The 12,745-nt window shown below is 31.4% G+C and overlaps 2 protein-coding genes across 4 annotated transcripts; both read left to right on the forward strand.

Annotated features, from left to right (window-relative positions):
* LOC123675894 (histone chaperone asf1) lies at positions 1-1,331 on the forward strand. The gene is made up of 4 exons (XM_045611451.1): positions 1-333; positions 381-496; positions 590-766; positions 863-1,331. The coding sequence occupies exons 1-4, from the start codon at positions 225-227 to the stop codon at positions 1,067-1,069; spliced, it is 609 nt and encodes a 202-aa protein (XP_045467407.1). The 5' UTR covers positions 1-224; the 3' UTR covers positions 1,070-1,331.
* An 887-nt stretch (positions 1,332-2,218) lies between these two features.
* Positions 2,219-11,871, forward strand: LOC123675895 (DNA repair protein REV1). Of its 3 annotated transcripts, none has more exons than XR_006746827.1 (11): positions 2,219-2,529; positions 2,588-3,302; positions 3,381-3,745; positions 3,806-4,189; positions 4,325-4,606; positions 4,724-4,967; positions 5,029-5,303; positions 5,357-5,537; positions 5,676-5,754; positions 5,815-5,874; positions 9,355-9,435. XR_006746827.1 is itself a non-coding variant. In XM_045611452.1 (10 exons), the coding sequence occupies exons 1-10, from the start codon at positions 2,452-2,454 to the stop codon at positions 9,482-9,484; spliced, it is 2,853 nt and encodes a 950-aa protein (XP_045467408.1). In that variant the 5' UTR covers positions 2,219-2,451; the 3' UTR covers positions 9,485-11,871. The 3 variants fall into 3 exon arrangements, 1 of the variants encoding a protein (XP_045467408.1); XR_006746826.1 differs by having other exon boundaries at positions 5,805-5,874; positions 9,355-9,425; XM_045611452.1 differs by having other exon boundaries at positions 5,676-5,874; positions 9,355-11,871.
* Positions 11,872-12,745: the final 874 nt, after the last annotated feature.

A 12,745-nucleotide genomic window follows, 5' to 3' on the forward strand; every position in this document is an offset into this window, starting at 1 on the left:
CTAAATTCTATGATTTTCTAGTCGGTTAGTTCGTGATAGGGGGTTATTGGAAAATTTTTTCATAAGAAAGTTTATCTCTGTAAGAAATACAAGATCAAATTACCTTTTGTCTAAATAAAGGATTTAATTTTAACAAGTGTTCCTCTACCGAACTAATACCTATTCACTTTGAGAATAAAGACCAATCTCTGTGTAGTGTGATATTTTTTCTACAGCTATAAAAAATGGCAAAAGTTCAACTGTGTAACATAACTGTGATGGACAACCCAAGCCCTTTTTTAAATCCTTTTCAATTTGAAATTACCTTTGAATGCATAGAAGAACTCAAAGAAGGTAACATCTTTTATTTTGATATTTCTGTTTTGATGATTTTTTTTCAGACTTAGAATGGAAAATGATATATGTCGGATCTGCAGAAAGTGAGGAATATGATCAAATATTAGATTCAGTTTATGTGGGCCCTATTCCAGAGGGTAAACATATGTTTGTATTTCAGGTAGGGAGAATAATTGCTTGACATTTGTCCTAATGTTATTATTGAAAATGATTCCAATGACATGTATTTCTTATTTTTCGTCAATTATTTCAGGCTGACCCGCCAAATGTTTCTAGAATTCCAGAAAATGATGCTCTAGGTGTAACAGTAGTATTACTCACCTGTTCATATAAATCCCAAGAATTCATCAGAGTAGGCTATTTCATCAATAACGAATATACAGATCCTGAACTAAGAGAAAATGCTCCAAGTCCCCCTCAGTTTGATAAGGTAATTTTTTGTTGTTGAAATATTTGAATTATATTTTGATAAGATCTGAGGACTATATTCTAAGATCCCTTTTCAATGTTAATTTATATTCTTCAGGTAACTAGAAATATTCTTGCTTCTGAACCTAGAGTTACACGGTTTAAAGTGAATTGGGAAGATTCTACGCCAGAACAAGCACAAGCAACAGACTCTGCAATGTCAGATGTAAGATGTTCTTCACCTGAACCAGAGATAATATCCCAGTCTGATACTCCATCATTCAATGAAAATTCAAATTCATGGGCAACTATGGAATGTTCATAAATTAAATGAAAAATGAGCTCTTAATTTAATTATATTATTCATTTTGAAATTCGGTGTACATAAATCTAGTAGTTTAATATATTTTTGCATTTTTCTATAAATATAAATTACATTTTACATATTTCCCATATTACAAAATTATAAATTCTACATGTTTCCATTGGACTTGATAGTCTTTCATTTTATATTGAACCTATTTCATAATAACAAAGTAGTTGCCATATTACTAAATTTTTCAGTTATAATTAAATTATAAATCTTATTTAAATTTCATTGCACTCCTATGTTTATTCTGTTCTTTATGTTATTAAAAGGAATCAAATTTATTAAACATTATAATATTCTGTACTTTCTTATGAGTTATTGAAGGAAACGATGTATTTGACAAACGAAAAGTACAAAAATCAAGTTTGATTATAGTTATACATTAAAAAAAAATTTTTTATTCGTTTTCAATGTCCTTTGAATTTACACACACTTGAGATTGATTATCACCTGTCGAAGTGTCAGTTGTTTTATTAAAAAGCGAAAAACTTGAAGAGTCGCTTGCATCAATTTTCCTTTTGAAGAAGTTTGCTTTATCATAATAATATTCCGACTAGTTTTGAGATCATGTAACAGGAACACATTAAAAGTGAAATACGAAATATAATAAACATTATAATTTCACGTCATATAGCTTAAACTAATCAACAGAATACACTAATGTATGGGAGGAAATTTTAACCCAATAAGTAATGGAATCCAAAGGTATAATTAATATTATTTATTCATTTCAACCCTAAAAAATTAGAGAAATTACTATCTGGGATGCCACCGATTCAATTCGAGTAGTTTGGTGCTTTTACTCATTAATTTTTTAGCGATTTTTCATCATCAATTTGGCATTTATAGCCCGTATGAAAATAAGGACGACAAACTTAAAATGGATATTTCTATTAGGGGGGAATAAATCCCCCTTATTCGGATTCCTCCTTGTGTATGCCACTGTCTATGGAAAATACATCCTAACCATAGAGTAATATTATTATTACTCTGATATCCTTAGAATATAGATATTAATATTCTAAGCTGATATCATAACCAAACCAAAGATGTCTATAAAATTTATAAACTAGAGTTTAAAGAATCGTAGATCTAATTTTTGTTTTTAACCTATAAGGTACAAGTACAAACTAAAAGTTTTTTATCCTAAAGAACAGTATCTTAGGAATAATTTGGGAATTATGTCCTGACCAATTCTATTTTATTTCAATTTATAAAATGTATGGAATATTTATTTGAGAAGAATATCATATATGATTATTTTAGAAGAATACATTCAAAAAAGACGATAATTATTCCCATTATCGTCTCTTTTGAAGTCAAATATTTTATTCAAAATGTGTGAACGGATTATTGAAGGAAGAAAAAGGAAGCCCAAAAATGAAGAGGATGAAGCTATGGGTTTTGGGGATTTTGTATGTTGTTGACAAATATTTTATTTAGAATATTATAGATTAATGTTATTATTCATAGGGAGGTTATTTTGAGGCTAAGAAATCTAAACTAGTAGAACAATATATGCAAACAGCAGCAACTACCAAATTGAAATCGAGAATATTTGAAGGAGTTGCAATATTTGTAAATGGCCTAACTAACCCCAATGCAACGGAATTGAAGAAACTTATGGCAGAACATGGGGGTATATATCATGGTTATCAAATGTCCAGCACAACACATATAATAGCATCAAATTTAGCTTATGCTAAAACAAAAAATTTGGGTAGTACACCTATAGTTAAAGCATCTTGGATTACAGATAGTATTAATTCAAATAAACTAGCAGATTATAGAAGATATCTACTCTTCTCCAACCAAAGTAAGGTCCAACCAAGCCTTAATTTTCCTGTACTCCAAGAGTTGAAAAAACAACAGGAAAATTATGGTGGTGAATATGAAAGAATTGTGAACACTCGACCTACAGTGAATAAGGGTGATATTAATGGAGAAAATGATTCCATAGTTTCTTCTGATTTGATCAATAAAAAAGTTACTGAACTTGCCACTATTGATGATGTAAAAAGTAGAATATCTAAAACAGCTTCAGATCCAGATTTTTTAGAGGAATTTTACAATAATTCCAGGCTGCATCTTATTGCTACCATGGGGGCCGAATTCAAACAACTTGTAACACAAATGCGAAAAAAATCTAATGGAAAATTTTTGGGAAAAGAACAACTTTTATCAAAAGGTATATAAATGTGTCTTAAAGGTGTCCAACATAAAATTTTATTAAAAATGCAAGAAAATGATAAATTTTTTCTTCAAGGTAATCCCGATAATAAGAGACACTATTCTGCAGTTGTGATGCATATAGATATGGACTGTTTTTTTGTCTCTGTTGGTTTGAGGAAAAGGCCAGAATTAAGAGGGAAACCTGTTGCTGTTACACATGCTCGAAACAGTCAGATTTCATCCAATATGCCTGGAAGATCAATAGAAATAGCTATGAACCTTGAAAGGGCTCCTGAAAATATTGTGGAGAAAATTTCAAATTTAGACAGTCATTCCTCAATGTCTGAAATTGCCTGCTGTAGTTATGAGGCCAGAAAATATGGTATAAAAAACGGAATGTTCCTCGGATCTGCTGTTAAACTATGTCCAGAACTTAAAACTATACAGTATGACTTTCAGGTGCATAAATGATTAATTAATCTTCTCTGAAAATAAACCATATTTTATTTGATATTCCAGGATTACAAAGAAGTAGCATCTACCCTATATGAGACTATAGCAAATTACACTTTAGACATTGAAGCAGTCAGCTGCGATGAAATGTATGTTGATATTACCAAATTATTAAATGATACAGGTTTAACAGTGGAACAATTTGCAACACATATAAGATCTGAAATATTTAATAAAACAGAGTGTCCTTGCTCTACTGGTTTTGGGGCCAACAAATTACAAGCTAGATTGGCTACTAAAAAGGCCAAACCCAATGGCCAATTCTACCTGGAAGTGAATGATGTCGAGACTTATTTCTCAGAAGTTTCGCTAAGTGATCTTCCTGGGGTTGGAAGGGCTACATTGGGTAAATTGAAGAGTTTAGGTCTGAACACATGTGGAGATGTCCAGGTAATTAAAGAAATAAATAATTTCATAGAAAATTAAAAATTTTAAACTGTCGTATTGGGTAGGATGCACTAAATAAACTTCTAGAAAAGTCAGCATCTACTCTTTGATTTGAAATGACTTAAGGTAATTTCTTAGGTTACTTCTTTGGTTCTTCTCCAATCAGAATTAGGGCAAAAAGTTGGGGAGACTCTTCTAGAACAAGCCAAAGGAATTGACAGAAAACCATTGAATTTCAATCATGAACGAAAGTCAGTTTCAGCTGAAATAAACTATGGTATTCGCTTCAAAACACAAGAAGAATGTTATAATTTCTTACAAAGTCTTTCCCAAGAAGTGTTCAAGAGGCTTAGTGATATTTCAATGAGAGCCAAATGCCTGACATTAAAACTAATGATAAGAGCAGCCAATGCACCAGTGGTAAGTTTATGTTTTTCTCAATCTTATAGAAAATTTCAATATGCAAATGAAACACTGCAACAAAAAAAAATAGGTACGTAAAAAGTTTTCGAAATTCAGTGAAATTGTTTTTAATAGGAAACAGCAAAATTCTTGGGACATGGAATATGTGACAGTCTCAGCAAAAGTACAACAACCGATATAACCGATGCTAAAACTATTTTTAAAGAGGTCAAACAACTCTATGATAAGTTTGATATCCCTTATGTTGATTTGAGGGGTGTGGGGATACAGTTATCTAAATTGGAAAAGATAGCTCCCACAAATTCTGTAATGAAAAACTTTTTGAATCAAGCATCTGTTAAAACAGAAGTGATCAAAGGTATAAAAAAACAAGAAAAATGGATCACCATTCTTTGAAATAATAATATAAAAATTTTCAGACATGACAGAAAATGGAAAAATGTTTGAAATTACTTCTGCTAGTGCTATCAAAACTTCTATAGAAAAAAATTCACAAGTTGGATCCAAATCAATAAAATTTTCTTCAGAAAATCAAAATAAATCGCCTCAAGAAATATATGACAATTTAAAAAAAAACAAAGATTCTAAATCAAAAAGAGGTAGACCACCAGGAAGTAAAACAAAAACAAAACCTAAAATCAATCCATCTCCAATATTAGATAGATATTTAAAAAACATGGGAATTCCCCTCAAGGTAAGACTTTATTATCTGAATTTCAGACTTATTAGGTACCAAGAATATTTCAGGGTGAAAATGGTCGAAAAAATAATAACATTGATCTAGAAGTACTTAATGAACTACCAGAAGATTTACGTATTGAAATCATGAATGAGTATAATCTCAACCAAGGCACTATTATTTCTCAAATAAAAAGTCAAAAAAAAGGAGAGCATGATTTCCAGGCACCTCAAGTTCAGATTGTAAAAAGTAAATATATATATACATACTTACATAACAGTATAAAAAAAGCAAACCATACTTACATAATATATCCCTATCATTTCATTTTACAAATATCTCCCATTTCATTTCAAATCAAATTTCAAATGCAATTTTTTTTTGTAGAGTATTCTAAAAATATGAAGAATAAATCATTGTTCGAAGGTCTTAGTTGGGAAGAACTAAAGGAGGCTTTAAAAACTTGGTTAGCATCAGAAGCAGAACCTTTAGAATTTGATATAAACTTAATTTCAGCATATTTTAGACAACTCGCTATCACTAGGGAAATTGAATATCTCAAAGTGATTTTTAGTTTTTTGCATAGGTAAGTACCTGTTCAAATGCTTGTATAAAAAAAGAATAAATAGGGCGATCACCGTAGATTTAGAAACCATGTTAGGTTGCAAAAAATCCATAAAATGGGATTTTTGGGTTTATTATTATGGTACAAACCAATTAGATATTTCCAGTCAATCCATATGCTCTGATGCTTTGTTATAATTCAAAAGATTTCGATAAAACAATTTATCTATTGAATAAATGGACGACAGGTCCCGTTTGCTCTCACGAAATTTTACAAATTTTGCTGTGACACCAACTGGAAATGTCCAATAGTATAAAACTAAATTTGGTTTTATTTTATTTGGGTAATTTTTTTACTTGAAATTTACAGCTCCAAAAAAATTGTGCTAAACAATATGGTCCTTGAAAAACCTCAAAATTCTTGCACTTTTCAGTTTTTCACCTAAAGATGTTTCAGTTTATTGAAACATCTTTGAATTAAATTGTCACATTTGGTATAATTTGTGAGTAATTGTAACTCCATAGGTGCTGAGATCCAACACTTCTAAAATGTTTGAATTGTAGTTGTAGCTGAATATAAATTTTAAAATATCTGCTAAATTACCCACGCTATAAGTAAGGTCATAAAGTATAAAGTTCTACAGAAATTATTAAGCTTTAAGTTGAAGTAAGGCAGAATACTCAAGGACAGATTAAAAAATGAGGAAAGCATTGACGTGAAATAAGGACGAGCGCTCAAAAGCTTGAGAATTGAGCGTCAATCCTTTCCTTATTTATTTTAGATATTTTGCTTTTTTTATGATTCCAATACTTGATCAACACGAAATTTTGCATAAATCGTACTTATTTTATATTTACTAGCCAAATATCTACTCATTGGAATCTATTGTCTCTGAAATATTAGTTTTTTTTTTCGATATTTTACTTGAATTTTCTAATGTACTGATGACGCTAACAACACAAACTTTTGCATAAACTTTAAAATTGTTATTCTTAATATACACATTACACGCAAAATCTCTTCCCAATTGGATCTGTTTTCACGAAAATATTGGGTATTTCTTTTCCAATATTATCTTTGAATTTTCGATGGTTCTGATGATGTGATCAGATTTGGATTTTGCACTATTATTATTATTATTTGAACTGAGGTCGTTTTGCTTCGGTAAGCCTTCCGGGAACTGCGACCATGCAGATCTTTTGTTCACTACCCTACTCATTCATAGAAACCCAGGGAGGTCGTCAACGACGTTAATAAAATTGACAACCTCCCTAGGGGCCTTGGCCATTACCTCTCTGGTATCCAGGACCGGCTTGCCCATGTGAATGGTTCTTAGGCCAGCCAGCTCTGGACACTTGCATATCAAGTGTTCAGCCGTTTCTACTTCCGATTCACAGAGCCTGCAAATCTCGTCTGCTGACTTACCCATACGGTACAAACGGATTTTGCACTAAGTTTGAAATTGTTTCCACAAACCAATCTCAATTTGATCGATTTTATGTCCACGAAAAAATTGGGTAAATTTTTGTCAATATTCTTCAATTTTCTCTGGTTCTGGTGAAGCAATCAACATGACATTTTTAGCGTATTCATCTGACTTCACCAGTGCGAATTAATTTGAATTCTTGTAGTGCTAAATGACATAATTAGTTCGAATTAATTCGAACTGGTGCAGCCAGTCGAATACGCTATTTGATTAAGCTTAAAATTATTTCACATCTAAATGCAATATATTTTCATTTTGATCGAATCTGTCGTTTTGAAATCAGCAGAACAACAAAATTTCGGCCTTATATATTGAGAACCAATTATTGATCAGTATATCGAAACTTGGAGACCATTCCCTACTCAAAATCTAGAAATTATAGACAGCATGATTATTATTGTAATAATTGTGTAATGTACTTTATATTTAGATGAGGAAGTGATTCGATTTGTTCAGTGAAAAATTGTATTGTCTAGATTTTTTGTGATCTACCATGTTTTAGACAACTGGATTAGAGATGAAAATGCATCTTATATTTGTTCATCAAATGCTGTCAGCATTGTATAAAGATAATATAGTAGGACAACGGTTGTTTCACGAAAATAATTCTCAAGCCAAATATTGCTCAAGTCTAAATGATAAAGGCCCAGTATAAGGAATTTTGTTTCATAATTCATCTGCTGCTGATTCTAGTACTTCTCAGATATGAAGCCGCAATACCAGAATATTCTTCTTCATAAATGGTAATTTCGGTAGATGAAACCTGCTAATTTCGGTATTCCTCGGAATAATCGAACGCTCGATTATTCTTTGGATCCCTTTGCTTTTAATCATGTGTCCAAGCATCAGGATTAGGTACCTACTCTTTTGAATTGTTGAAATTGCTTGGGATTCTTATATTTTTAAGCTTGAAAAATATGTATAAAATTTTATGTTATGTATGTCACTTAGTATTCAATTGACTACATTTGAATAAAATTAAATTTTTCCGGGTTTCATTTTATCGTAGAATACATATGATTTCCTATGTAGGTATTCTTCAAATATCTGTATTATAACCCTTATCTAGATAGATAGATAGATATCTAGATATAGAGCAACTAGAATCTTTAATTTTCAATTTAAAAATACCATTCAACTGGATACCCATAGTTAGAAATAGAATTCATTGAAATTAACTATGACAATGAAAATAAAATAACGAGCGTTCATTTAACTTTGCGGTCAAGAGTGCTGTGGAGAAATTAGAATTGATTTTCTGTGGTTACAAGAAGCGCTTTTCTTGTAACATATGTAGTTCCCAGATTCAAAGTATGTAAACAAATGTTAGTGATATGGTACAAGCTAAGCACTATTTGTAATCACAGTAAATCCACACTAATTTTTCCACAGCACTCTTGACCAAGAATTGTATCTTATCGTGGATACTTTCCTAAAAAATTAGCTATATAATATACTTAAAAATTGATGAAATATGTATTTACAATAACTTGTATGTAACTGTGTTACTGCTTTTTCTTCTTCTCCAATTTTTGTTATCACTAATTATTGTCTAGTTCATTTATTTATTTCAACTTTAAGAAGGGTTGAGGTTGAACCTATAAACCCATAAAAAAATTAACAGTTCATGTGAATACAAAACAAAAAAAAAACTAGCTAGATAACGTAATTCTAATTCATTTCTGGTCGAAAATACTTTCTAGTTTCGTAGTTATCATTACCTTGGACCTACTACCAAATAGCTATACTGAACAAAACCTGCTTCAATCTGAAATTATAATTTAGTAGGTAATTTCTGAACATTTCATAACATTTCCGAAAGTTTGCTTTGATGGGTGTATTTGTGGCTAATAATGCTACTCCATCTTAAATGGTGCTGACGAAAATTCAAATCGAATTTGAAGGAAGTTATCCTACTATAATATCTATACAATGCTGCCACTGTAAAATGGTTTTATTTCCCAACTTAGTTTGGCAAAATGGAGGTCAATTATAAATGTAGCATCTTCTTGCAGAAATTTGGCTCAAATGAACTGTAAATGGCATCAAGCTTATTTATCCATGGTGAATGTCATGCAACAGGGTATGGTAGCACGCTATGGTGCTACATTGATGGTACAAAGAAAATTTCAATGTTGTTGGTGAAACACTTGTTTATAGGACAGAGGAATCAAATTATATTCCAGTGATTTCAAGCTGGAATGATGGGAGAATCAATTTAAATTCTAAAAAAACTGAACAGACGTCAATTACTTCACATCAACTCAAATGATGTAGTTTATCAGATTTTAACTATTAATTACAACAAATATTGGGGACAGAGTTAAGAAGAACCTTCAAAATGCAATCAGTATTTGAAGCCGGTATTATTTCACTTTTCAGAATTAAGTTGGTTATGAGAAGATCTAGGTATGCATTTATGCAACATCAAATAACAATAATGCAAAAAAATAGCAAATTTAACATTATAGTTTAATATTTCTCGAACGTTAAATATCGCGCCATGTGAAGAAAAAATATAAAAATATCAAAGAAAAAAAAAATTAATATTCAGAGATGGATTTGTCTTGAAACACAAAGGCGAAAAAATTGGTTTGAACAGAATAAGCATATCCTAAATGAGGATAAAACAAAATGGTGATTTTTAGTACAAGTCACAGTAGGAAAAACAATACTTAGAAATAATTCATCATACGAAGTTATTGGGCATTATACTGGACAGCTTTCTACACTGGAGCCAACATATAGAATTTGTTTCTGGTAAACTGAATAAGTTTTGCTATGCAATTAGAATAACTGCAAGATACTTAAATGAGCATACATTAAGAATGATATACCATGCCAATTTCGAATCTGTCATGAGTCTGATATTTTGGGCAGTGGGCACAACTGTAGGAAGCATTTTTGTTATCCAAAAAAAGGTTCTGAGAATCATATTAGGATGGATTTCAGACAGTCATGCAGAGGACTTTTCAGTAACTCAAGGGCCATGGAAAGGATTATGCTGGGTATAAGCTTGAGGGACAGAATTCCAAAATACCAAAAAGACGAGAGTAACTGAAATCATGAGTAGAATAGTGAAACTTAAGTGGCAGTGGGTGACACATGTAACAAGGCAGAGTGTGGAGAGATGGTCACACAAAGTGACGTTTTGGAGACCTCGAGAGGCGAAAAGAAGCATAGGAAGACCGAGAAAAAGATGGATAGATGACATAGTCGATGTAGCCGGCAAGCAATGGATGAGAACAGCTAAAGACAGAGATGAATGGAAAAAACTGGAAGAGGCCTATGTCCGACACTGGATGAAAGAGAGCTGAAGAAGAAGATGCATAGGACTTTTCAAAGAGGAAAGAATTTTTACATGGTCTTGCTTGCTTGATGTTTCTACAATTTTTATTAAAAAAACAGGAATAAATTGGGAATTAACAAAGATTTAAACACTAGTATGAAACCAGATCCATTGACTACACTCTCCTAAACATCGACTTGGTTTGACTGAAAAAATCCATTTATAACCAAAATAAAAAGATTGCTCTTAGATCTAGAACCGTATAGTAGATGACTATATGAACCATGTTTTCTGAATTATGCTAAACTTTTGACGTCATGGCTATATTAGCGTTATTTATCCAAGTGATGTATCCAAGGGGGGGATGTATCCCCCCTGAAGAAATATCCATTATAAGTCACAACTATTAATAATTTAATTGTGCAAAAATTTAATCCACGAATTCATCAACCAGGTTATATCGAAGGGGCTAGATTTGATCCGACTGTCATCGACACAATCATATGGGCTATAAATGCCAAATTGATTATAAACAATCGCGTAAAAATCAATGAGATCCAGAAGTAAAAGCTCCGAACTACTCGAATTGAATCGGTAGCACCCCTGATAGCAATTTCTCCAATTTTTTTAGGAGCCTAAAATAAATGAATAATATAATATTATATCTGATTATCCCTTTGTGGCAAAGAATCGTCTTGTCGGTATTTTGGATTCCATTACTTACTGGCCCAACATTTTCACTCATAAAGATAGTCAATGGTTTTAGTATATTCTGTTGATTAGTTTGGGTTGGATTGCGTGAAATCTTTCTATTATATTCTTTATTATAACCCGTCTTTAACTTTTAATGTGTGTTGCATAGTCTCAAAACTAATCAAAATCTTATGTGTAAGCAAACTTCTTTGGAAAACTACTTCAAAAGAAGAAAAACTGATGCCAGCGAATCTTCAAGTTCTTCGTTTTTTTTTTTTGGGTACAACAGCTGACACTTGGATAGGTGAAAAGCAATCTCAAGAACGGTTTGTAAATTCAAAGGATATTGGAAATGATACCCAATTTTTTTTTCGTTTATAACTCTTTACTATTCAATAATAATATTTGATAATTGTTATATGATATTTGTTATTTGATGCTGCATAAATGCCCACTAATTTTGAATGTATACTGTTCATGACAAGACAATATAAATAAATGTCTTGAAAATATATATATACATAGTATGCAGAATAAAGAGTCATTAATAGCTTTTGTATTTTATTTACAGCACATTACCAATCTTTAGTTCATAATTCGCTCTGTAATCGAAAAAATCGTCTGTGGAATTTTCCAATTTTTTGTGATTACTCTTAGTTCGAGTAGTTTTTGAGATACACAGGAGATACAATTTATTCAACAATTTAATTTTTATTGAAAACCAGTCTAAAATTAATACCTTATGGGTAAGCAATATTTGATGCGCAAAAGTGTGTCATTAAAGATGTTTCCCTACGAAAAATGTTACTTTAAAGAAATGCCATTTTACAAATTCGACATCCTTTATCTCAAAAACTTGTCATGGGATCTAGTTGGAACCCATAATTTTCTTGTTCACGAGCTCATATTCTACAACATAAGAAAAATTCAGAACAATTAACCGGGGACAATCTTTCCATTAGGCTGCTATCTTGACACTTTCAAGTGTCTTGTTTTTTCCATTCGATACTCACAGTGTGAGCCGTCGCTAGCCAAACTGCCACCCTAGGCCGAGACCCATCTTGAACAATACAAGTCGGCACCCTTGCAGTTTTGAATTTTTATTATGAGCCGACTGAATTCTAATGAATAAATAATGAAATATATGAATTGGATTGAGGTTTCAGATTCTTCTGCTGATTTTCGACTTCATAAAACGCTCGGACATTTCGTTTTTTTTTCTTTAATATGTATGATTGAATAAAACAAGCGGGTGATGTGGATGAAACATTATGAAACAATGAAGACATTCTCGATGAAAAAATGTTTGAGATTATTGAATATAATAAAAAAAAAACCAATGTGAAATTCGTTGAACTTAAAAAAAAATTATTTAATTCATTCCTCCAATCGGATGAACCATTGTTTAAAAAAAAGAAAATTAT

The sequence above is a fragment of the Harmonia axyridis genome, chromosome 3 (assembly GCF_914767665.1).
Source record: "Harmonia axyridis chromosome 3, icHarAxyr1.1, whole genome shotgun sequence".
Lineage (NCBI taxonomy): Eukaryota > Metazoa > Arthropoda > Insecta > Coleoptera > Coccinellidae > Harmonia > Harmonia axyridis.